Here is a 27,507-nt window from a genome sequence, read left to right on the forward strand (position 1 = left end):
AGGATAAACAAATAGATCAATGATACAGAAGTTTTATACATGTTAGCTTTTGTATGTTTTTTATAAACTTGGGGTAGGCAAAGATTTCTTAGCATATTGAAGTTACTAATCACAAAAGAAAAAGAATAGATAGATTGGACTTCACTAAAATTAGAATTTATCCCCATCAAAGACAGATATATAATAAAGCAGAAGTTACAGGAATATTATTGATATTCTTACAAAATTTTAGTTTATGCCTTATCATATGATTACTAAACCACATCTTACCATTTATGAACTAGTTTTATAATTCAGGATGGTATTTCTTAACTGCTGTAGGACAAGGAGGGAGCACCATGTTTTAATCTTTTTGAGATTTATTTTCTCTTAGTTGTTAATTAAGATACATTTTTAAGTTTACATTCTATTGTTATACCACTGTTTCTTATTCCTTTATGGATGATCTGTTTGCTCCATCTCACTGTTGTACAAATTAAAATGTTTTCATAAAACTTCTGGATATGTTTGGGACAAAATAATTTTACAATGGCTGTGATCATGACAGACTGGCATTTTTCAATACTATTATGTCTCTCTAATCTGCCATGCTTCATTTTATTATAGTTTTGTCTATTGCTTCAATTTTATTTGTCCTAATCACTTCTCAGGACCACTTAATTTATTTATGTTGGTTCTTCACAGCCAATCTATCCTTCATATATAAAATGTTACAGCATATCAAAACCTTGATGGCCATTTTATCATGGTATCCCTTCTCCCTAGGGTGTCTGCAAAAGACGAGAACATTGAAAACAAGCATATCAATGACATTGCACTCACATACTTCAAAAAATATAAGGTGGAAATTTCAGGTGCCATAACAACAACATTTCCTTTCCTTGAACTTATCCGGGACCGTGGATTCATCACCAATGAAATGTATGAAGTAAGTGAGGTTTATTATATCACAATCTGATAAAACAACCCCAAACTAAGTTATACTTTTTGGTATCTTGGAATTAAACCTCAGAGCACATCTGGGCTACTGAGGAGTCACTTATGAGTGGGGACTTCCTCAAGTACTGCTAAGTATTTCTATAAAGTCAAAAGAGAAGAGAAGTAGGCATTACTGGAGATAGTCCTGCTCTTAACTGAAGGATTCGGCTCTGTCATGCCCCCTAGAATTGGGTGAATAATTCTGGAGATAGGCTGGATCTGAAGTAGGTATATAAAGCCTTCTAGAAATCTTAATAATAAAAGGCCAAGAGGCATCACTACCAAAACCACCAAACAGCCGGTGGCTATGATGCCCACTGTGGCCAGAGGACCAGCCCGATCAGGGGGTGGGGCCTGAAGCCAACCTCTCGGCCCCTCCCTCCTGCTGGCCTGCCCCTGATCAGACTCTTCCACCCCAATCAAGAGCAGGGCCAGCCGGCCAAATGCCCCCTCCCTTTCCCCCAGCCAGCCACACCCCAATCAGCCTGTACCACCACAATAGGGGGCCGGGCTGGGTGGCCAACCTCTTCCAGCCCCTCCCCCTGGCCACCCCACCCCTGATCGCCACCCTACCTCAATAGAGGGCAGGGCTGAATGGCCAAATGCCCTCTCCCTTTCCCCCTGCCAGGCCCCACCCCAAATCGGCCCCCCCACCCCAATCAGAGGCAAGGCCAGCCGGCCAACCACCCATGTCCCCTCCCCCAGGCTGCTGGCCCCTGATCGGCACCCACCACCCACCCCATTTGAGTGTGGGGCTTGCCAGCCCACTGCCCACAGCCCCTCCCCATGGCCTGCCCCGCCCCCAATTGGCCCCCCAACCCCAATCAGGAGCAGGGCCTGCCAGCCAATCACCCATGACCCCTTCCTCCAGCTGGCCCGGCCCTGATCAGGGGCCCTGAGCAGGCCCCTATCTGAGCTGGCTAGCCAGCCAACCTCCCACCATCTCCTCCTCCTGACAGGCCCAGACCCAATCGGTTTATATATGACTGGGCCTCTAGTTATATATAAAATATAGTATAAACTTGAAATTAAACACAATTTTAATGAATGGGTGAATAAGTTGAATGCCTTCATTTAATGAAATAATCATTGACACAACATTTCATTTCAATGAGCAACAATTTAAATACTTAGACCTGAGAACATTAAAATCCACAGAGAATTAATGCCTTGTTAGGACAAATTTGAAAATAGATGCTTGCTATTCTTTCAACAACAGTTTTCAGTTTCCTTTCTGTTTTATCCCCTTTTCTTTTGGTATTTCTGGAGTCTTAGAATTTAGGTTAATTTTAGCAAAAGACGTAGGTGGAGATATAGAGATGCAAGTCTTCACTTTCCCTATGCATAGGCTTTCTCTATGGCAAAGTTCACAGGAGCTTCCAGGCCAAGTCAGTCCTGGGGAAGGGACAAGGGTTGTTTAGTCAATAGAATAGCATCTCATCACCCAGCAAGTCTATACCTAAAACATTTAGCCAGGCCCTGAAAGGGCTACATATTACTTCACTTGAAACCATTTTTGTTCTTCCTAATGGCTCCTTATTTCATCTCATGTAAACGGGGGTGAGGAGCTCAGATTCACAAATGGGTGTTTTCTAGGAGGAAGGATTTAGTTGTTCCACTTAGTAGCCACACAAATATAGAGAAATTCTAAAACTGTATGTGAGAAGATACCTATGTTGGGAAATTATTATGCATTAACAATAAAATCGCTTTCTAGGGATCTTCTGTAACTTGGAAATCTGTATTTATATTTTCCCCATTCTCTATTTTTAAGAAATCTCAAGAATCTTTTAAAAAACGGTTTTCTGTACATGAAGTCATATATGATATTCTCAATGAACTGGAGAAGAAATTTGACATGTCTGTTCTGCGAGCACTGTTCAGCAAGATCATTGTGAAGAAATACCCTGATTTATATCGCATTTATAAAATATTCTACAAAGGTAATTATGTTTATTACCTATATTTTGATGTCCAGAGAAAATTTATTCCCACAAGTATATATTGACTGTTTACCATGTGCCACAGACAGTGCTGGGCAGATGTAGCAGTTAAGAAAACAGGCAAGTCATGAGTCTCTCAAAGCTGATATAATGGCTAGAGTACAGACACCCACCTGCAGGTCTTCTTAACTAGGCATTTAAAGTCACAAGACTACCAGAGCCACAGGGACATCAGATTTACTTAAAAGGACAAATGACAGGTAACCCCAAATTTTAAAAGGATGGTATTAGTTGCTCCTCTTCTATGGAACCCTTTGCAGGGGTCCACACAGCAGTCCACCAAGTTGACTACAACCCTCCTCAAGTATTGGCATAGCTATGGGTGCGGGATCCATCCTGATGTAGCTACACCATGCCCAGGGGAGTCAATATCTCATGTAACAACTCTGGAGTCATAACCTTCAGAGACAGCACGAGGGATGGTTGAGGTACAAGAGTTACCACACTGAAAGAAGGCAAAAAGTGGCTTATAGTTCATATCTAGTCCCTCTTTACCCACCTACAGTCACTGGTCATTTTTAACTCTAAGCTTAGTGTTGGCCTACTAACACAGAAGAAAGGCCACCTTCATCAAGTTTCCAGAGTAATGAGCAAGAAAATTAACTCAAGTTGAAATTTGCTCTTGAAGAAGTTGAAATATTTTTATTAACTCATTCTCCACAACAGGTGTGATCAACAATCAAATAATCACACCAACTGCTCTGCCAGAGATGTTTTTTAGTACTATACAATACTACTGGTTTGATTCTCTACTTTTCCCCTGAGATGCATGATTTTATATCTTTTAAATAGGTTCTCAGTAAAGAAAGTGTCCTCCAATAACTTTTGTTTACCTTGCCTTGTAAATTTTTTTATTCTATATACTTTTGGTTTCAAAAAGATCTCCAAATAATTCTGGAGAATTGAAAAGAAAAATTACATGCACTGAGGAATTCAGATATTCCAGGAGCAAGCATAGAGCATTAAAGGGTCCTGCGTCTGCAGAACAAGGACAAATTAGATTAATCTCAGAGTGAGAAGCAGATTGTGTGAGTTTATTCAAAGAGGATAAGTATAAAAAAGGATTTGGGGAGGTCTGGCTTCTAAAGTTAAGTAATTTAATGTTATTTACCACACAGTAAAGAGATAGTACACGTTAATAAGGTTTATAAGTACAGGTTTATTGCCCCAGGAGGTACCCCTGCTATCAGCCCTGAGTTGTATGCATTCTCTGATTCCCTCAGTCTCCTCCTGGACTCCTTGCCGAGACCTACACCAAGTATTCCTTCATGTGAGCTCAGTAACCTACATACAGGGGCCCTCCCTTCATTGGCAGTCTTCAAAGATGCTGGTCCAGGCATCTTGGGACATCTGTCATTGCCACAATATTCACTTCCTGATTGCAGCTTCAAAGAGTATTCCTCTTTGTCCTGGGATCTGGGTACCCCTAGGAAGTCTGTCCAGGTGTTCCCATGTGCTCTGACTTGTCTATTTGGGAAGCAGTTATCCTCCCTGACTCAGTTAAGCCAAAAGTTTCTCTTGTCCAGCCTCATTTTTAAAGATTTGAAATTTTACCTTTTTTATTCATGTAAATCTCTATAGGATTTTTGTTTTCCTCCCAAGGAAACCCCTCTGTTTTTCCTTATAGTTAGAACAGTTCAACAAACTATTATTTATTTTGATATATGCTTTCCTGGCCAGCTGAACTTTTTCACATGAGTAACAAGCTCATGATGCTGCCACAACTCCTTATCTTGAAATTCAAGTGGCTCCTTTCTATGTGGGCAGCATAAGAGCTCCTTTGTTGGTTGCTCTTTTTCTGACCCAGGAACGAAGGGGGAACATTACCTACAGGATTGGGACCCACTGAGCACTGAGTGACACAAGGGGTGGAAATTCCTAAACATGTCATTTCAGATGACTCCCACTCCATGAAGATCTCTAATTGTCTTCTTCTCTTGTCCTCTCTTCAGTGATACCAGACATAAAGTCCTTCCTAGAAAGTGATGGAGAAGAAAATGAGGAGAGGCTTAATGACCAACTAAGCCTGGAACAAGGTGATTGCAAACAGATAAAAACTGATTCTCTTCTGCTAAGAGGAAAGGAGAATGGAAGTCTGGGAATCAGGGAAGACCTGTTGGGGAACATGGAGAAGGCAGGGAGGGCTGTTTGTATGAGAATCTGACGAGGGGCTGATCCTGGAGGAGGAGCTATGACAAGAAACCATTGGCCCAATAACCAGACAGAGGAACAGGACCCAGTGTGTCAGGAAACCAGATTTAAAGATGATGCTAACTTGAAAGTAATTGTGATTTAGAGAGACCCTGCAGGAGATGAGTGTGAAACTGTGAAAGGCTTGGAACTATGGGCCCAAGGTCAACATAACTGAGGAGATCCTGGGTGATAAGGAAGGGACTGATTTAAATGTGGGGAATGCTGTTCAAGAGCAGGAATATTCAAGGAGATGGGCAGTCATATAGGGAGGGAAGGAAGGAAGTGATATTTTGAGAGAGAGAAGGAGGAGAAATGAAAGACAGAAGAAAGGGTTAAATGACACAGTAACAACAACCATATTTCTAAGAGCTCACTTATAGACCATTTACTCTGGCAGTTGTGGGCTTAGTGCTCACAGCTGCCCTTAGGGGGAAGTATCACTCTTTGTCCATTTGCAGAAAAGGAGACTGAAATCTCACGAGACCATATAAGTAGTTGGCCTTGGGTCAAATGATCATGATGAATCCAGACTTTCTGAACCCAGAGCCTTTGTGCTTAACCCTATACTGACCCAGATATTCTCATGGAAAAGACAAAAACATGAATCAAAGAAGGGAAACATGTGCAGAGAGAAAGATACAAAAAGAAGAATGCCAGGAGCTAGAGGAAACATAGGAGAAGGAGACATTGAATCTCATTAAAAGGCCAACAAGACAGAGAAACCGACATGCATAGGGAGGGTATGGTGTGAAGGGGAATGGGAAAGGAGACATGATTTTGCAGGGAGTAGGGTGAATCTACCAGTCAGGAATATCCCTGGGAACAAAAACAGGTTCCCTATGGCCATGAGTGTCAAGGAAAACCATTGCTGGTTACTGAGTGGCTCCTGAATGATCTCAGTGAGATAGCCTGACTGGCAACAGAGGGCAGCTGATGGCAACAGTTGGGTGGGATCCTCCAGATCCAGATGGGTTCTGTATTGATACCTGGGAGAGGGGATCTTGAATTCCTAATTTATAAAGATTAAATGAGATTAGGGGAGAATGGCATAGCATATACTTCAATTTTTTGAAATAAATCTCCCATTTCTTCCCCCAGGAACTGGTGGTAATTCATATCAAAGACCGATATGGTTAGGCCCAGATGCCAGGAATTACAATGGTTTGTATGGTGGGAGGTTTGATTCCTGTTAGTACGAATTGCCCAGGATAGTAAGTCTTTGCATTGGCAATTTCTCCAAGGATTTATAGATAACAGAGTCTTCATTTTCCTGGTTGCCTGGGAGGGTCGCTCTTTCCATACTCCTGAAATGCACTGACTGCCAGCTCCTGACAGCCTGGTCCTGGACATACTGTCCATGCACCTGGCTTCACAGTGTTCTGCCTCTGTCTTGCTTGAATCTGCCTGTAGCCTTGCTTTGATATCATGTTAGCGGTGGCCAGCACTGAAGCAAGGGTGGTGGGCTAGTGGTCTCTCACCTATTGGGTCCCTCACACAGAACCATGGATGCCATGTGCCTCCTGAGCCAACCCTCTCCCATCATCTCTGGGGCAGCAGGCCTAGAGATGCTCTAAAAACACTATAGAAGTCATTATTATATAGCTTGCACTGGGATGTATTATTTAAGAAAAGATGTTCTAAATTAGTAATGCATTTTTATAAAAGAAAAAAATCTTTCAGAATGATTTTGAAAGCACCATTATACTTTTATCAAATCACATTTAGTGAAAAAAAAAGTTAGTATTTAAGAATATAAAATATCCAACATGCATCAATCTATATACAGTTCATCTACCAGGGCTGCTGGTTGAAATAGGAAGAGTGAGAGGAGGAATGGTGATGAGTAATGAAGAGAGAAGAGATTCAGAGTGTGTTTGTGTGTGTGCAGGGTGTGGGTGCGGGGGGAGAGGGAAATGATATTATAACCCAAACTAGAGGTCCAGTGCACAAATTCGTGCACTAGGGGCAGGGCAGGGGGTAGCCCTCAGCCCAACCTGTGTGTCCTCTAGCAGTCTGGGACCCCTCAGGGGATGGGGATCAGGCCTAACCCGGCAGTCAGACATCCCTCTCACAGTCCGGTGTTCTCGCAGTCCAGGACCCCTCACTCCTTACCACCCGCCTGCAGCGGGAGCAAGAGAGGCTCCCTTCACTGCCGCTGTGCTCACCAGCCGTGAACCTGGCTCCTGGCTGAGCGGTGCTCCTACTGTGGGAGTACACCGACCACCAGCGGGCAGCTCCTGCATTGAGCGTCTGCACCCTGGTGGTCAGTGCACATCATAGTGATTGGTCATTCTGCCAATTGGTCAATTTGCATATTAGGGTTTTATTATATAGGTTGATGCACAATAAACCACTAATAAATGTGTTGAAAAGTCTGACTCAGCTGAAATAGTTGACTGTGACCAGCACAGGCAAGGGAAAAGCTATGCCTCATGCCCCTTCCGCAAAAGGAAGCTCCAACAAACAGTGGATGTGGCACAAAACATGCACCAGGGTCTATGTTAAAATTGTGGGAATTAATATTTAAATCATCTTTACATAAAATACTTTGCTCAAAAAAATAGCACTGAATGAAAAAATCCAAGCTGCACTGAAAAAATCTGTATCTATTCATATACTAGTGAGGTTGGTGGGAACAGGCTAGGATGAGTAGATGGAATAAAAAATGAAAAGAGGAGGCTCACCATGGAGAAGGGGTGCACTGGTCCTGGATGGTTTATTCAGGAATTTATTCCTCATTGGTTCCTGCTCTGCTCTGCCCTCTATCTCTGGCCACAGACCCCTGCAGACTTGCTTGCCAGCTCCCTTGTTACTGCTTACTGCTAAGCTACTAACCTGGGTGACACCAGCAAGAGAGTGGAGAGGAGGAGCAAGGGAGAAGCATGGTATTTCCCCATCACTGTCTTGAGCAACAATTCTTGCAATAGCTACATCTCCCATAACTCTGCATCCTACCAAGCAGGCTGGCCATGGTCCAGCTTCTACCTCCCCAGTGACTCAACACATGAGCTCATCCTTGTTCTCTCCCTCCCATACCTTCCTGTTGACTATTCTTCTATTTGGAATTGTCAGCTCTTCCACTAGCTGTACAGTATAACTAATCCCCTTGATTAAATTCCTTCTGCCTCAACAGCTTAGAGAGCTTTGTCTTTTCCTGTTAGACCCTGATCGATGCAAGGGGCAAATAAAATATCTATGAATCAAAACCTGGTCTAGGTACAGCTCTACCTGAACATGGACTCTCAGAGCACTGCTGTGAAACACAAGAGATAAATGTGAATGAAACAGGTACAACCACTGACAACAATAATGCACTAGAAAACCAACAAGGAAATGAAAAATGTGCCCAAGAGTCTGAGCAGGAAGGTAAGATTGAGTGCCTGGGTTTGATGAGTGGTGAAGGGGAACTGCCAGGTGGAGGGATTGGTGTGTATAAAGTCACCAGGGCAGAACTTTGATAATGATGGGAATGATTAAGATGGAGAAACTAAAAAAAAAAAAAAATTGCCTAGAAGAGACACTCACAGGTCACAGACATTATTAAGAAACAGAATAACAGTAAGTAGGAAGCATAACAGAGAATGAATAAACTGAAAAATTAGGTGGAACAGAAAGGCCATGTCTTGGGGGAGGCAGGGAGAACTTAGGACATATGTAAGGAGGAGTTCACTCTCTTTCCCTACACACCTACAGTGCTTCACCCTAGACCCTGCTGGGCTTGGGTGGGCAATCCTATATAATAAAAGCCTAATATGCTAAGTGCCGGGATTCTTGTTCCAGCATCTAGAAGGGTTCAGCAATCTGGAGAAGGGCTGTGTGTAACTTAATAAAGAGTCCAGAGATGAAGCATAATTTTGAAAGGCATTATAGGGAGTCAGAGGAGCCTAGCTAAAGAAACTAAAATCTCCTTGTCTCAGGACCCCTTGCTATTTATTAACACAAATTGTCCCAAGGCGAGGTGGAGATATACACTTTAAAGGGTAGGGTTAGGTACAGAATCCATTGTCAGAGTGGAAGAATTTGTCTATGGCTGTTCAGGTGTTTGGCCAGTAGATTAAAATGCCCTGAGCTGTCTGGCAGCAAGCAATCATCCCTTTTCGGGTTTGGGGAAATGCCTTTAGCCATTCCCACCAGGCAATAACATATGTGGCTCAGCCCTTGTTGAGTCCCCAAGTTCCATCAACCTTTTGATGAAACTCTTGCAATTATGAAATGCTGGAATTGGCTTCCAGCGCTGAGTGTCTGGTTGACTGGTTGGCCATTCAACCAATCAAAGCGTAATGCACTAATGATATGCTAAGGCCACTCAACTGCTCATTATGACATGCACTGACCACCAGGAGGTAGATGCTCTGACCAGTAGGTTAGCTTGTTGCTGGGGTCTGGCTGATCAGTACTGAGGAAAACAGGCTGGACATACCCTGGAGCCCTCCCATGATCCCTCACCAGCTGGCCAACCTCCTGCTTCCCTCCCCGTGGGGTCCCTCGGCCTGGCCTGCATCCTCTCGCAATCTGGAACCCCTCAGAGGATGTAGGAGAGCCGGTTTCCCCTAATCCCACAGGCCACGAATTCGTGCACTGGGCCTCTAGTGATAGAATAATGTAGAGAAATAAGTATGAAGAGAGAAAGATACAGAGGGAAATGAAAATCAATAAATAGAATCGGGGGAGACACAAAGAGAACTATGTTGAGAATGAGGAAAGAATAATGAATGGAGAACTGGTAGAGAGTGGGGCAGGTAGAGAGAGAGGACCAGGCATTGTATGGTTTGAGAAGACACCACAAAGAAGGCACAAAGGAGTGTTCCTAACCCCATTGAGAAGGTAATGTGTCCACAAAATAAAAATGGCCCTGGAACCCAGTCAGATAGATATAGGCCCCTCCCCAGGAAAGTGCAAATAAAAACCCACAGTTAATAGAGACACAAAGAAAGGACAGGTTGAGCAGCTACCTCACCATGGAAACCAAATCAATATCTGCTCTGTACACCTGGTGGATACAAAGAAGGAAAAGCCATTTATTAATTCAGGAGTTGAATGGGAAACCCAAGCAAGGAATGACTGTAACCAGGCATCTGACACAATAGGCAAGACTGCCTGAAAGAATGTGTGATGTGAATCCCAGTCCCTGGCAAGGATCTGGGACGTGTCATCAGAGCCCATGGAGACAGTCCTGGTGGCCTTCATTAGAGGTAGAAAGGGGAGGGAACAAGTGCTTTAAGCAGTGTGTTCAGCATAAAAATGTCCCCAGTAACTGGAAAATTACACAAACACAGAAATGGTTGGTTTAAGCATTAATGTCAGAAACTATTTCTATGCAAGAGAGGAAAGTAATGGGTGTAGGAGTCAAAGAAAAGGAAGAAAAATGAAAAGCCAAGATAATCAATTAGAGGAGAGAAAAATAAATAATGCGGAGAATGAGAGTTATAAAGTGATACCATCACCAGGTATAATTAGTGAAAATTATTCGAGCCAATAGAAAAGTGAAGAAGTAAAATGAGAATGAAACAAGAAGTAGAGAGTGGGGGCAGGTAGAGAGTAGATTGTGGATTGGAAGTAGACTGAGGATGGAGGTAGAAGATAGAGTGAATGTGGGGGTAAGAAAAGTGCTGCAGGATGGACAAACCTGTCCTCTGTGCATGAATTTCACCACCTTCTGGCTAGGACCTGGAGCAAACTGAAGGTCACACACATCAGGCACAGACCAGGGGGACCTGAGTTAACCTAGCTTCTCGATCTTCCTTGTGCTCTCATCAAGGGTTTCCTCTCTGTGGCCTCCTTGGCCTCACCCTGAGAAATTAAGGGATTTTTCTCCTCTGTGTGATGAATAGCCATGAGGAATGTGCAGAATTTATTGATGGAGATGTGGCCCCAAATTTTCCACCTCAACATTGAAGCAGGGGGAGGGGGCAGTTAAGAAAGATACAGGAACCTAAATTAAGAACTACTATTTCCTGAGGCATCAATTCTGACTTCATCCTGTACCATGGATCCAGTTTATCCTGGAATCCCATTCTCTGCATTATAATAGTTTGGGGATGTGCAGGGCAAAAAGAAATGATTATATTTGTATTTTTTAAAATGAGGCTACTTATTGATAGGTCTTATAAATTTATGCATCAAATACTGATTAGATAATAGAAGTAGACCAGCAAAGTAATGAGTTTCTTTTAAAATTACCTAATTGCTATGACAATGTTAATTTATATAGTTATTTCTAGAGAAAAGAGAAAGCTAAATATTCCTTTACTGGAGGGTCATATTGTCATCTGATCACAAACCTTAAGTAGTGTCAAAAGAAAACTAACCCATCTAGTGTTAGCAGAAATGGATAAAGTATTTCATAATCCCAAAGTTTTGGGTTTGACAGTTCTTCAGCAACTCATGACATATATAATAATTTTTCAAAGGACCTTTGCAAATAGTGTCTTACTTTTTAATTTATAGCTGCCCTGAGGGGTAAGCAGGATGTATCTTTTTATCCTTATTTCTGGATGACCTAACACAATCACATAAATCTTTAAGGGTCATTTACAAAGTAACAGGGAGATAAAGGGAAAGAGAAGGCTACTATCCTGAATTCTGTGTTACTTTCTTTGTAAAATTAGAGCTCAAAATGGTTAACAAAACACTGTTTCCCTAACCCTATGGGCAGCACCAGTGGTCATAAGACCAGCAGCTCTTCAGTGCACAAACTGGTGATGGGTTTTCCCTTTCTACTTTCTCAGAGGATATTGGACACAGGTCAATTTAGGAAAATATACTTAAAAAATACAAATAAACAAATAAAAATGTTACCTGGTCTTGATGTTACAAAAGTACAATATTGTAAATAATACATTTGTTGCAATGCATAACTATATCTATCAATGTAAATTGCAAATTTGCTTCGGTTTTTAAAGAGGGTATCTTCTAACTAGTGCAGGTAAAGTGCTCCGAAAGGTGGTCCCAAATAGGTCTATGGCTCAGACACAAGAAATTATTTCTCAGCCTTGCCAACATTTCAAGATACACCAGTGGGGAGAGGAGGCTCTCTACCTTCAACACAAGATTTCCAAGGTCTCCACACAGGAGAAAAAGCAGATGAAGGAAGTGTGAAATGACAATAGAAGGGGAAAGAGGAAGAAGTGAGAGAAGTATGGGGAAGTAATAGTCAAACAGAGCAGCAACTTATCTCTGCTCTGGGGACAGGAAATGGGGCATCACTAATCCACAAGGCAAGTGACTTAAAAGGACAGACAAGGTGGCCTGGATGCAGGACATCGTGTTCAAGATTTTTCCAAGTTTTCTCATTAGTGAATTTCCTGTGGGGTTGGTTCCTTGGTCACTCACTGAGACACACAAAGCATCTTATTTCTTTGGGCAGTGATCAATATCATTGACTCTTTTTTTTTTTCAAATATATTTTATTGATTTTTTACAGAGAGGAAGGGAGAGAGATAGAGAGTTAGAAACATCAGTGAGAGAGAAACATTGATCAGCTGCCTCCTGCACACCTCCCACTGGGGATGTGCCCACAACCAAGGTACGTGCCATTGACTGGAATCGAACATGGGACCCTTCAGTCCTCAGGACATGCTCTATCCACTGAGCCAAACTGGCTAGGGCAATATCCTTGACTCTTTAGAATCAAGTGAGGGAGGAGAGGCCCAAGTAGTCACGTGTTCATAATTCTAAATTGTATTAGATAAGCTTGTATTTCTGGAAAACTTCCAGAGTCTAAATCTGGAGCTCTATTTTCCTGATGAATCTTTTTCTGAGGTTCTCTATATGCATTGAGTCGATTACTTCTGGGGTGCCATTTTAAACATTTAACTTTTTCAATCCTATTAGAAAATAGGAGGAAGCAAGAGACATTATAAATGGTTGTTTGACTGGATGCATGTAATCAATTGATATATGGAAAATGTAGCAATAATATACTAGTAAATAATAGTCTTTTTACTCTGCTATATTGTATCTATTAATGCTAAAGAGTTCATATTTCATAGAGCACAGTGAGTGAACACAGTATTTCATCATCTATATATATAAAAAGCCAGCAGCCGGAATGTTGTAACAACCAAAATGACTAGTCGCTATGACGCCCACTGCAGCCAGCTAACTGGCCTGATCAGGGGGTGGGGCCGGCTGGCCAACCTCCCATGGCCCCTCCCTTCAACCAGCCCCACCCCTGATCGCCTCCCCACCCGAATAGGGGGCAGGGCTGGCTGGCCAACCTCCTGCAGCCCCACACCCAATGGGCCCCACCACCCCAATTGGCCTGTAGCCCATTCCCCCAGCAGGCCCAACCCCTGATAGCCTCCCCCTACCCCAATAGGGAGCAGAACTGGCCGGCCCAACACCCACAGCTCCTCCCCACTGCCAACCCCACCCCCAGTCAGCCCCCACCACCTCAATCATCCTGAGGCCCCTCCCCCCAGCCAGCTCTGCCCCTGATCAGCCCCTCCACACCATTCCAGGGGTGGGGCCTGCCAACCAATCACCTGTGGCCCCTTCCCCAAGCCAGCCCAGCCCTGATTGGGCCCCAGTAGGGGCAAGCCGGCCAGCCAATCTCCCGCCGTCTCCTTCTCCTGATAGGTCCAGCCCCTATCTGCCCGCCAATTGGGGCTGGACCAGCTAGACCCCATCCATGCATGAATTTGTGCACTGGGCCTCTAGTAAGTTGATAATATTGTCATTAGTACAAAATTTAGGATATCTGGTGCAAACATTAATTACTAAGGAAAAAATGCTTAGCCAACTACTCTCAAGCCCAAATGATACTTAATTCATTGACTGACATTTTGATTTTTCACAGGGTTTTTCTGAATAAAAGCTCACTTTGTTTTCACAAAAACTATAAAAGGGAGGTAGGGTAAATAGATTATCCCGAATGATAGTGGAGGAAACTGGAGATAATAATGTTTGAGGGTTATTTATAAATTCACATGGGAAGTGGAAGGGAGAGCCAGGCAGGAGCTCAGCATTATGGCCCTGAGCCCCAGAACTGGGTTCAAGTGAGAGAAAGAGGAATATGATCATCTCAACATTGACATTATCACAAACTCTATCTGCTGTGTGAGTTGCCATAGACTCTGTAAGACCACTGCAAACAAGTACAGTTCTCTTCCTTTTACTTTATATTGTCTATGGATTTCAGAAAATCACCGACATCTGGAAAATTACTTTGCAAAACAAGTAAGAGCAAGTAAATAAGAATTTTTCATGGTTTCAAATGGGCAGTGTTTTCTACAAAAGATTGAGTCTAATTTTTTGCTATTTCCTTTACAGTAAAAATTTGCTTTAATTTAAGATAGTGCATATTTAACTTTTGTAGTTAGGCTAATGGCTGTGACAAATAAACCGAAGGAGGTCAATCACTCACACACAATAGAATTTTAATATTTTTCTCAAGTAAACATTCCAAAGGGTTTTAGAAGAAGGGGGAGAGGGGAGGTGGGCCGGGGGGGGGACTCTATTTCACAAAGTCATTCTGGGAAGCAGCCAAATGAGAGATCCGCCTTCTTCAATTCCAGATTTCTAAGACCACCTTGGGAAAGAATCAGAGCTAAAATATAATACAATTACAGACATGAACACAAATCCATACGCTATATGTAAAAGAAGAAAGGGAATGCAGTGCAAAATACAGAGGGCCAAAAGAAAACAGAGGAACCCTGCTAGTGTGGCTCAGTTTGGTCAGCATCCTCCCAGGCATCCAAAGGTGGCTGGTTTGATTACCATCAGGGCACATGCTAGGGTTGCAGGCTCCATGCCCTGTAAGGGTGTGTGCAGGAGGCAGCTGATCAATGATGTTCCTCTCTCATCAATGTTTCCATCTCTCTATCCCTCTTCCTCCCTCTCTCTCTAAAAGGCAATAAAAATATATATTTTTAAAAAGGAGAGGCACAGAGAAAGGACAGGGTTGGGTGAGCTGTCCCCTGCAGTGGAATTATAGGGAGAAGGGTTTATTGATTGTCGTGAGGGTGCTCACTTCCTTAGGGGAGGCTAATGAAATTCTTCATTTATTACAATTTTGTCCAGGAGCAGAGCTAGTCCACCAAGGAAACAAAACCAGTTCCTGCTCTGTAGACCTGGTGGATATAAAGAAGAAAATGCCATTTTTATATTCAGGTGTTGAATGTGAAGCCCAAGCAAGGACTGGCTGTAACCAGGCTTCTGATGTAATAGGTAAGGCTGACGGAAAGAATATGTGATGTGAATCCCAGTTCCAGGCAAGGGTCTGGGACATGTCATCAGGGCCCATGAAGACAGTCCTGGTGACCTTGGTTAGAGGTAGAAAGGGGAGGGAACAAGTGCCTTATGCAGGGAATCCAGCAGAAACACAACCCCAGTAATTGGTAAATTAAAATATTGATATCAGAGAGTATATTATATATCCAAAGAAAGGAAGGTATTGGGATAAGAGTTAAAGAAAAGGGAAAATTTTCAGAGAGCAAACATATTCATGAAAGGAGATGAGAAAGAAAAAAAACACTCACATGAAGACAAGGAAAAGTATAAAGAGAGATACCTTTGCCAGAAACCAGCATCATTAGCAAAAATGGCTGAACCAAGAGGCTTTGCTTGGGGTGATAGGCAATGAAGCAGTGTGCAAATGATGCTTTATTGAGTTGTGCACTTGAAACCTATATGGTTTTGTGAACCAATATCACCCCAATAAATTAAATTTAAAATGATAATAATAAATATATATATATATATATTAAAAATATATAATTTGAAGCCATTTTTAAAAGTTACACTATATACTTCTCTCTGATCCATCTTCCTAGCTAATAAATATTTAGGCATGTTTGGAATGATACAAAGAAAGAATGAAAGAAAGAAGTAGAATGAGGGTGGAGATAGAAAGAGAGTGGAGGTAAGAGATAAAGTGAACACGGAGTTGAGGTAGAATGGGGATGGGGATAGCAAGCTGAGCGAGGGTGGGGGCAGAAAAGTGCTTCAGGTTGGGCAAAGCTGCCCTCTGTGGTTGAACTTCATCACCTTCTGGATAGGATCTGAAGCAACCTGCAGGTCACCCACATTGGGCACAGACCAGAGGGACCTGAGTTAAGTTGGCTTCTAGGTCTTCCTAATGCTCCCATGAAGGGGTTTCCACTCAGTGGTTGCCATGACCCCACCCTGAGACACTATGGGTTTTTTCTCCTTTGTGCAGAGATCAACAGTGAGGACTCCAGAGAATCCAGTGATGGAGGTGAGCCCCCTGAAGCTTCCACCTCAGCATTGAAAAGGGAGCCAGGTAAGGAGGTGGGAGCTCAGGGGTTGAGGTGCAGGAACCTCAATTAAGAGGCACTGTTTCCTGAGGCATCAATTCTGAGTTCATCCTATACCACAGACCCAGTTTATCCTGGAATCCCATTCTCTATGTTTATTTTACTTGACCTTTTGGGATGTGCAAGGTAATAAGAAATCATTATATTTATATTTTTTAAACATGAGGACTATTAATTCATAGGTGCTATTAATCAAGCTATGCACCCATCTATTGATTGTATAGTAAAAACAGGCTAGCAAAGTAGTGAATTTATTTTAAAACTAATTCTATGATTATAAAGTGTTGGATTTATACAGTGATTTCTACAGAGAGGAGAAAGCTAAATATTTCTTTATTGGAAGGTAATATTGTTGTCTAATCACAAAGTTTGAGTAGTGTTGAGGGTCAATTCCTCCAGCTCTCCTGGCTTAGCAGAAATGGATAGTTTTTTAAAACCCAAAGTGTTGTTTTTTAGAGAGTTCTCCTGAAAGTCATGACATATGGAATGACTTTACAAAGGATCTTTGCAAATAGTGTCTTACCTTTTCCTTTACAACAACCCTGAGTGAGAAAGATGGCCATTGTTACTCTTGTTTCTAAATGAGAAAATAAAATCACATAAATGTTTAAAATCTCCTACAAAGTCACATGGAGATAAAGGGAAAGACAAGACTAGCTTCCTGGATTCTGTGTTATATCCTTTGTAAAATTAGAGCTTGAAGCAGTTAATAAAACATTGTTTCCCTAATCCTATGGGCAGCACCAGTGGTCATAAGACCTGCAGCTCTTTAGTGCACAGACTGGTGATGGGTTTTCCCTTCCTACTTTCTCAGAAGATATTGGAAACATGTCTATTTAGGAAAACATACTAAGAAAGTATTTAAGAACAAATAGATAATAGAAGGGGAAAGAGGAAGAAGAAGAGAGAGAAGTATGGGAAAGTAATATTCAACGGAGCAGTGACTTGTCTCAACTCTGGGGACGGGAAATAGAGGACCAATAGTTCACAAGGCAAGTGACTAAGGAGGACAGACCAGGTGGCCTGGATGATGGCCATGATTTGCATGGGTGTTCAAGATTTTTCCAAGTTTTCTCATTCATGAATTTCCTGTGGGGTTGGTTCCTTGGCCACTCACTGAGACACACAAAGGATGTTATTCCTTTATGCAGTGATCAATACCCTGGACTCTTTAGAAACAAGTGAGGGAGGAGCAACCCAAGAATCCCTCTGCATACAATGCTAACGAGATATTAACATTAAGGTTGCACTCCTAGATGACAGGTATCCAGCATCAAAATTTAGAGCTTTGTTTTCCTCATGAATCTTTTTCTGAGCATCCTCCATATGCCTTCATTCTATTACTTCTAGGAAACTGTTTACCTGAAAATAAAATGCTTTACAACGTGAGAGACAACAAGCACTTATTTGAGGTCAAAGGATTCAGAAAAGCACTTATTCAGGCAGAAGCATAAAAAGTGTTCCAATGAGGAGACAAAGTCCAGGGATATTTATGAGAAATGGAAGGGGAATATTTACATCAACAGAAGGAAGGCATTTCTATTGGTGAAGATGAGCTAATATAGTGATGCTAATTCTAAGCAATGTTTTTAATTTTCAGTCTGGTAGTCATCAGTCCCAAAGTCATGTCTGTTTTCTTGCTATCCTTGAAAACAATTCTTTGAGACACAATGTTGCGTTAAGTCCAGTCCCAAGGGTATTTTGCCCTGTTTTAACAGTGCAAATGTTTGAAGCATAAGACATGCAATGCAGTTATTCTGGCATGGCATTTTAAAGTGGCTTCATTTATATATAATTTTACAAATTTTACCTTTTGATCAAGAGCTTTCCTTGAAAGCATAACTGATTAATTATCAGAAAGCAGCACTGATCGCCTGGCTGATGTGGCTCAGTGGTTGAGGGTCAGCCTATGAACCAGGAGGTCATGGTTGGATTCCCAGTCAGGGCACATGCCTGGGTTGCTGGCTTAATCCCCAGTGAGGCATACAGGAGGCAGCCAATCAGTGATTCTACTCATTGATGTTTCTATCTCTCTCTCCCTCTACCTTCCTATCTGAAATCAATAAAAATATTTTTTAAAGAAAAAAAAAAGAAAGCAGCACTGATCAGTTATTAAAAGCATCATTGGTTCTCCATTGTCAGATGGCTCAGTTTGGGAATGTTATGCCATTGTTGGTCCCTCATCACCAGGAAGGCTCATTCCAAGTATTGCATGTCACATAAGAAAAAGAGTGGTTTTCTCTTTTCTTAGGAGCGATAGACCACATTTGAGCCACAAGAGCATCAAAACAGAGGAAGGCTTTCCTGACATGTTTCTTTAAGGGAAAACATCTATCGTCCCTTAAGGTTTCTCATATGAAGTCTCAAAGGCCTTAGTGATCATTTAAAAAATGTTGAGCAACCACTATTAGAGTAGCATCTTTATGACACTGAGCCACAGGCAGTCACATGAAAATATTAAACAAACATGTGGTATCAGTGGACATTGTATGTAATTATTTTGCTTATACCTACATTTTATCTAGCTTAATTTTTATTTTATCAGAAATGTTTCATCCAAGTATAATAGGAAGTATTAGCAATAGAGCAAATCCCAGTTTGTTCAGGAAAGATTTGGTCAAGAGTAATTCTGTTGTCTAATGTAACACATGCAAAGAAATTTAAACATTTTTCTGGTTGTCTGTTTTTGGGGTGGTCATTGCAATTCCTACCCAAGGGGAAAAAGTATTCTTTCAAATCTTTATTTGGTCTGATATCACCAGGTATTCAACATACTTGACTATATGTGTAATCAGTTTTTTATTTTGACCTATGAAGTAGGTTTAAAGATGATGCCCAAAGTTCTTTCCAGTCAGAAATTAAGAATAAAAGGAAACATTAACTGTTATTGTGAGTGCTTGGCCTCTTATATTATTTGTGAGGTAAGAAGGGACTAAATAAGGAAAAAAGGAAATATGAGGGTGTAGACTATACAGGCAGGCCTGGCCTAGAATATTGGGTTAGTTGTCCACAATAGATGTCATCTGCTTTACTTCCTAGTAATTTTAAATTTAATTCTTCTGTTGGTTCAACAGTCCAGGTAAGTACTGAACTGTTGAAATAAATCTTTTTTAAATGAATATTTTTGAAGTTGAAACATTTTTGTAGGAAATATTTTTTAAACATATTTTTATTGATTCCAAAGAGGAATGAAGAAGGAGAGATAGAAGCATCAATGATGAGAGAGAGTCATTGTTCAACTGCCTGCTGCATGCCCTACAATGGAGATCAAGCCCACAACCCAGGCATCTGCCCCAACCAGTAACCGACCTCCTGGTTCATAGGTCTACTCTCAACCGCTGAGCCAAACTGGCTGGGCTGCAGGAAATATTTTTGTGAAATTATCAGAGTCAAAGAATAACTGTCTGTACATGACAGTTAGAAATACCTGGAAATAAGAAGTGTTTCTGCATTTTTTGTTCATCATAAGGTGTGCCAAGAGGCCAAGAGGCCAAGAGGCAGGAGGGACTGAAAGTAGCCAAGCATCTGACATAAGGGGCAAAGCTAACCAAGGTCTTGTGGTAGAGGTTATTTAGCAGTTACCATAGATGATTGGTATGTCAGTGATGGGTGATCAAGAATCAATAATATCAGGCAGCTCACCAGGGAAAAGTGGGTCAGTTATGAAGGTGAGAGTCACAGGACTGGGGCAGCAGAATGTCAGAAGTCTGAAACGAGAGCTCCGTTTTCTGTTGAACTTGACTGAGCATACTGACAAAAAATGGGTCCAGTTCATGGCAGAATCCCATTCTTTTTGCTTAGCCTGATTCTTTTGGGACTAGCAGGAAAACAAGATATCATTATAAAGTCATGATTAACATGGCCCTGTTTATTGTCACAGGAGATGTAGTAGAAGTACACTCCTAAAATGAAAGTATTTAACTTTCTACATCATTGAATCAATCATTAATAATAATCACTGTAATAATAAAAATTAATAAAGTCTTGATTTTGTACAGTGATATTCATCCATAACACACCAATATTCTGTGGAACCCATAAAAGCCAAGTATTCTTTTGCTTCTCAATAATAGTGTCATTTTGTCACAATCTTAGCAAAGCCTCAAAAGACAACTGATTCTACCATTAAACCATTAGGAAAAAAACATCAAATCAACTATTCTTAACCCAGCACATTTTTTAAAAATATATTTTTTATTGATTTCAGAAAGGAAGGGAGAGGAAGAGAGAGATAGAAGCATCAATGATGAAAGAGAATCATGGATAGGCTGCCTCCTGCACGCCACTTACTCGGGATCAGCCCACAACCCAGGCATGCACCCGGACCTAAAATTGAACTATTTCATATGTCAACACTCAAATATTAAGCCACACCAACCAGGCAACCCAGCACATACTTTTTATGTGTGTATGTGTTCTAGCATGTCACAGGCTTATACAGTGATGTCATACAAACTTTTGCACAAACCTCCTCATAAAAATCTTAAGGATATGAGACCTGGTCTTACCTCTGAGTACAAAGGTGTTTAAGAGTATTTTTCAAAATGCTATTGAGAAATAAAGGAAGACCCAGGGCCAATTCTGAAGTCCTACTTCTCAATGTAGTAGGTTTGTGGTTGTGGTTACTTTAGAAGAAAGAAGCAATAAATCAAACACCTTTATAAACTCAAGCCTTCTGCAGTATGAACCATCCTAAAATTTGTAACTTTTTTTTCAATCCTCACTGGAGAATATTTCTTCCATTGATCTTTAGAGAGAGTGAAAGGGTGAAAAGGAATGAGGAGGGGAGAGAAAGAGAGAGAGAAAGAGAGAGAGAGAGAGAGAGAGAGAGAGAGAGAGAGAGAGAGAGAGAGAAAACATTGCCATTGACTAGTTGCCTCCCCCACTTGCTCCAACTGGGGTCCCGGATGGAACCTGCAACCAAGGTACATGCTCTTGACGAGGAATTGAACCAGCGGCTATTTGGTCGGGGGTTGATGCCTTAACCACGGCAAGGGCAAACTTGTAAATTTTATTTAATCATTTCCATTTTCTCACCACCACCTGTTTGTTGTAGGTACTGTGGATTTTGGAAACAACTCCATTTCAGAAAAAGTCAAGAAGAGAAGAAGTAAGAATAAGATTTTATTTGCTTTTGATTTGAGAAATAATTTCATAATGCCAGTATTTCATCATTTTTATTGTTATTTACAATATTGTGGTAGGTAGATCAATTGCTCCTCAAAGATGTCTATGTCTTAATTCCTGAAACCTGTAATCTGTTCTCTTTCATGGCAAGTGGACTTTGCAGATTTAATTAAACTGGGACTTAAAATGGGAGAGGTTATCCTGCATTACCAGGGTGGCCCCAATATACTCCCCTAGTCCTTAAAAAAATGGAGAATCTTTGGTGTGGAGAGAGGAAGAAGAATGGTCAGAGAGACACAATATTGTGGCTCTGAAGATGGAAGAAGGGCCCTAGCTAGTTTAGCTCAGGGGATAGAGCATCAGCCTGCAGATTGAAGAGTCCCAGTTCAATTCCAGTCAAGGGTACATGCCCCAGTTATGGGCTTGATCCCCAGTGGCGGGGCATGCAAGAGGCATCCAATCAATGATTCTGTCATCATTGATGTTTCTATCTCTCTCACCCTCTCCCTTCCTCTCTGAAATCAATAAAAGATTTCTTTAAGATGGAGGAAGGGAATAGGGAATGTGGGTGATCTTAAGAATCTGTAGTTCACACAGCATTCACCTCCTTGGGCATGATGTGAGATAGTAATTATAAGAGATTACCCCAACACTTTTACATGAATTGAAATGCCCATTCATGTGACTTTCCCTGTACTCATGGACCTGTGAATAGAATTCTACTCTGAAAAACTAGTCTGTTTATAATTCAGTACAAAATTGACTTAATTACAAAGGTTTAAAGTAAAATTTGCTTTTCCTACCCACTATATTTTCTGTTGCAAAAAAAAAATACATTGAGGAGAAATAGAAAAGATAAAGATTTCAGAAATTCAGTGATGTTGAACTTCTGTGTGTTCAGAATCTAATCAAGATTTTCTCCTAAAACCTCCAAATTCCTTTGGGAATTTGAAAGTACAATGAATTTAAAGATTATTTGGGGTAGAATTTAAACATTTTTAAAGGAGAATGACCTATGCATTTACTCGTCATCTTTTTTGCTCTTCAACAAAATTTTATAGTTTTTTTTCTATAGATTGTGCATGTTTTTAATTTTCCTGTTAGATTTGCTGCGATATAATTTATATACAATAGATTCCACCACTTTAAAGGTTTCATTGAATATGTTTTAACACATGTGGATAGTTATGTAAACCACCATGATCATGACATAGAACATTTCCATCAGCCACAAATATCCACTTGTGTCCCTCTTAGCACCCCCTGATCTTGAAATAGTGGATCTGTTTTTATCACTGTATTTTTCTCCCTAGAATTTCATATACATGAATTCATGCAATATATAGTTTATTTATGTCTGTTTTTTTCACTAAACATAATGCTGTTGAGACATATTGATATTACTGTGTGTATCAGCACTTACTCCATTTCTATTGCTGAGAAGTATCCCTTGTATGAATGAGAAGTTGATTTATCTATTCACCTATTCATAGGCATTGAGCTATTTCCAGTTTGGGGGAAAAAAACTATGAGAAGCATGTTCATACAAATATTTGGGTGGACATATTTTTTTAAAATATATTTTATTGATTTTCCACAGAGAGGAAGGGAGAGAGATAGAGAGTTAGAAACATTGATCAGCTGCCTCCTGCACATCTCCCACTGAGGATGTGCCCGCAACCCAGGTACATGCCTTTGACCGGAATTGAACCTGGGACCCTTCAGTCCGCAGGCCGACACTCTATCCACTGAGCCAAACTGGTTTCGGCTAAGTGGGTGGACATATTTTTAATTTTTCTTGGATAAATACCTAAAAGAAGTACTACTAAATCATATTAATTGAACATAAATGCATGTTCAATGCTTTGTGAATATGCCAAAGTATTTTTGAAAGTGGTTGCACCCTTTCATATTTCCACTAGAAATGTTTGAAAGTTCCAGTTCCTCTACACACTCAGGAGTATTTGGTATTGTTAGGTTTTCTTTTTTAATTGTAGCTATTCTTAGTAAGCATATAATGGTTTTTCTTGTAATTCTAATCTGCATTTCCCTAATAATTAATGGTACTGAGCATCTTTTCATTTGCCATTATCCACAGATCCCATTTGGTGAAGTATCTATTGAAATCTTTTACACTTATTTAATTGAGCTATCTCTTTTTTTTTCTTTTTTTTTTCTTTTTTAGGAGAAAGAGTTATTTATATGTCCTGGAGTCAAATCCTTTGTTGGTTATGTCTTATAGTCTAGAAAAGCTGACATTTTCATTTTCTTGGCACTATCTTTTGAAGAACAAAATTTTTAATATTTGATGAAGTCTAATTTAACAATATTTCCTTTTATAATCTGTGATTTGGGGTTCTATTTAAGAAATCTTTGCTTAATTTGAGATCCTGTTTTCTTTAAGAAGTTTTATAGTTTAGTGTTTACATTTAGCTCTATGATCCAGTTTAAGTTCATTTTTGCATATGATGTTAGCTAAGAACTTTTTTTTCTGGCATAGGGATATTCAATTGTCCCGGCAGCATTTGTTGAAAAGACTATCCTTTCTACATTGAATTAATTTGCTTTCATATCCATTTGAAAATAAATTGGCCCTATGACTTTGAGTGTATTTCTGGAATTCTTTTTCTGTTCCATTTACCTATATATCTACCATTATGTCAGGATCCTGATTACTGTAACTTTGAAAAGAGTCTTGAAGTCAGGCAGTAAGGCCTACAATTTTGTTTCTCTTTTTCAAAATGCTTTTAGCTCTCTTAGGCCCTGTGCATTTGGAAGCTTCTTCTATCTTTAATTTTAGCCACTTTTTAAAAATTGGTTTCAGCCCTAACTGGTTTGGCTCAGTGGATAGAGTGTCGGCCTGCGGACTCCATGGTCCCAGGTTTGATCCCGGTCAAGGGCATGTACCTTGGTTGCAGGCACATCCCCAGTGGGGGCTGTGCAGGGGGCAGCTGATCCATGTTTCTCTCGCATCGATGTTTCTAACTCTCTATCCCTCTCCCTTCCTCTCTGTAAAACATCGATTAAAAAAAAACCTCTATGTAGGAGAACCCCAATTCCTCCCACAGATATTATTTTAGAAAAAAAATATTGGTTTCAGAGAAGAAGGGAGTGGGAGAGAGAGATAGAAAAATCAATGATGAAAGAGAATCACGGAAGGCTGCCCCCTGCACACTTCCTACTGGGGATGGAGCCCGCAACCTAGGCACATGCCCTTGACTGAAATTAAGCCTGGGACCCTTCAGTTCACAGGCCAATGCTCTATCCACTGAGCCAAACTGGCTGGGGCCATTTTAGCCACTTTTAAGATCACATCATTTTCCAAGGTATCTACTGAGCTCCACCATGTGGCTATGTTCTAGGCCATCCAAAAGATAGATGGAGAAAAGCAAAATATATCTTCCTGCAGAATGCTAGCCCTTTTGTGTGAAGCTTTCCTAAAGTTTCCCTCATCCCACAAAAATAGTTTGTTCTCATCTTACTCAACAAATCTTAAGCTGGTGATCCTACCAACTATTAAGGAAGTTATGAACTATGGTGTTTTTGTCTTGACTCTGACATCTCTGAGAATGCAGATATTCTGTTAGTAAATTAGGAATTAAAATGGGTATCTGGAACACGACATGAAGAAGTCATTTCAGTAACTCTTTAAAATGTGTTGAAAGTCTCTTTGGAACCTGTGTGACCAATAATTGTAAACGTTCTAGGTCACTTTAAAATATGTACATTTGAACTCCTTGCTGGGTTCCGGCTTCTCCCTTCATAAAGGCTCTTTATCAAGCACAGTGTTTAAATTTACTGGATCTGTGGTAAATTAGGTTGTATTTGTTCCATCATGTTGGATAGAGATGTGTTAAGTTTTCCAAATGATTGTATTTGCCAACTCCTCCATGTTCTGTTGTTTTACTTTAAAATTTTTGATGCCATTTATGATTGTTATAACTTAGATACCTTCTTATTTTATAGTTCCCCTTTATCCTTATCAATGCTTTTAACCTTCAAATATTTTTTCAGGATGCTAATATTGCTACATTAACTTCTATAGTTTTTACCCCTTTTCATAAGCCCCCCATGCAGCTTTGTCTTGTGTCTCTTGTAAAGACATAGTTTTTTGTAATTTTCTCAGATAATCCTCACCTTTAAATAGTTATGTTTCATTTGGTACTTTCATTATGATCCCTGATATATGTGGACTTATACATCTATATTATTGTTAACCATTATTTTTGTGTGTTTCTGTGTCTCTTTCCTACTTTCTGAATGCTTGAGACAGAATTCTATAGTCTACCTTTTTCTCCACTGGTTTGGAAACTGGAGGTAAAATTTCTTTAACCATGCTGTAATCTCAACAGATGACAAAAATCTTATCATGGATTCCCTCAAATTCAACATCCCATCTCCATCATTTAGCTATTAGATTTTAATATTTTGTTACTAATTTTCTTCTCATTATAAATTTTAAAACATAATCATTTACTTAAATTTTTCATCATTTTATGTACTCACCATTGTTTCTTTCTTTGGTTTCAACTTTGGTCTAGCTGAATAATTCCTTGGTTCTTTTAGTGAGGGTATCTAAGTGTTATATGTGCAAATTTGCCTTTATTTTGAAAGAATTTTTTATTGATTTTTCTATAGAGAGAGGAAGATAGATAGATGATAGATTGATGTAGATAGATAGATATAGATGATAGATGCTAGATAGATATAGATAGATAGATAGATAGATAGATAGATAGATAGATAGATAGGTAAATAGTAGATAGATAGAAATCCATGTGTAAGAGAAACATAGAAATATCAATCAGTTGCCTCTTGCATGGGCTCCAACTGACCAGGGACAAAACCAGCAACGTAGTTATGTGCCCTGACCAGGAATAAAACACACAGCCTTTCTGTGCCAGGGACGGCACTCCAACCAACTGAGCCACACCATACAGAAAGAATTTTTTTGCCAAGATTAAAAATTCTAGGTCAAAGTTTATTTCTCTTCAATATACTAATACTAGAGGCCCGTGCATGAAATTCATGCATGGTAGGGTGGGGGGCGTCCCTCAGCCCAGCCTGCACCCTCTCCAATCTGGGACCCCTCAGGGGATGTCCGACTGCCAGTTTAAGCCTGATCCCACAAGGATCCCACAGGGATCAGGCCTAAACCGGCAGTCAGACATACCTCTCACAATCTGGGACCACTGGCTCTGAACCGTTCACCTGCCTGCCTGCTTGATCAACCCTAACCACTCTGCCTGCCAGCCTAATCGCTCTCAACTGTCCCCCCACACCAGCCTGCTTACCCTCAACTTTCCCCCCTGCTAGACTTCTCACCCCCAACTGCCCCTCCTGCTGGCCTGATCTCCCCCAATGCCCTCACCCCACTGGCCTGATCACCCCTAACTGCCTCTGCCTCAGCCCCACCACCATGGCTTTGTCCAGAATGACTTCCAGAAGGTCCCCTGGTCTAATTAGCATATTACCCTTTTATTAGTATAGATGCTTACTGCATTGTCTTCTAGACTCTATTGTGTGGCTGATGAATATTTTTCTTTATTTTAACTGTCATTTTTTGGTTAATAAGCTATTTTGCTTGCCAAAATATCTTTTTCCAACTTTTGAATCATGAAAACTTTGAGGCTACTGAAAATTTGAATAATTTTACATTAAACATAGACTCGCAATTAGCATGTATTGTGCTTGCTTTCTCTCATTTCTGTCCCTCTATTCATTTTCCTATTCATCCACTAACCGTCCTCAGCTTTGAAACATTTTAAAGTTGCAGACAATAATACACTTTCCCCCAAACACTTTAGTATACTTATCATTAACTAAATTCAATATTTGTTTGTATTTATTTTTCTTTTAGATAAAATTTACAATGAGATACAAAAATACTAGATATATCATTCTATGGATTCTGATTAAAGTGT

General features: G+C 40.5%; 1 protein-coding gene across 2 annotated transcripts in view; it reads left to right on the top strand.

Moving 5' to 3' along the window:
* LOC139015091 (nuclear body protein SP140-like protein) overlaps positions 1 to 27,507 on the top strand; it is a 59,225-nt gene that overhangs the window by 16,062 nt on the left and 15,656 nt on the right. Inside the window, exons 2-9 of one of the 2 annotated variants that reach the window (XM_070422362.1) lie at positions 766 to 928; positions 2,753 to 2,921; positions 4,934 to 5,017; positions 6,273 to 6,335; positions 8,391 to 8,540; positions 15,201 to 15,347; positions 16,339 to 16,422; positions 21,513 to 21,566. In XM_070422362.1, coding sequence (XP_070278463.1) covers positions 766 to 928; positions 2,753 to 2,921; positions 4,934 to 5,017; positions 6,273 to 6,335; positions 8,391 to 8,540; positions 15,201 to 15,347; positions 16,339 to 16,422; positions 21,513 to 21,566 — 914 coding nt within the window. The remainder of the gene's footprint in view (positions 1 to 765; positions 929 to 2,752; positions 2,922 to 4,933; positions 5,018 to 6,272; positions 6,336 to 8,390; positions 8,541 to 15,200; positions 15,348 to 16,338; positions 16,423 to 21,512; positions 21,567 to 27,507) is intronic. The other variant, XM_070422363.1, reaches the window with a different exon arrangement.

This window comes from Myotis yumanensis, unplaced genomic scaffold (assembly GCF_028538775.1).
Source record: "Myotis yumanensis isolate MYYU_CA2020_CCGP unplaced genomic scaffold, mMyoYum1.0.hap1 SCAF_8, whole genome shotgun sequence".
In the NCBI taxonomy this organism is placed as follows: domain Eukaryota; kingdom Metazoa; phylum Chordata; class Mammalia; order Chiroptera; family Vespertilionidae; genus Myotis; species Myotis yumanensis.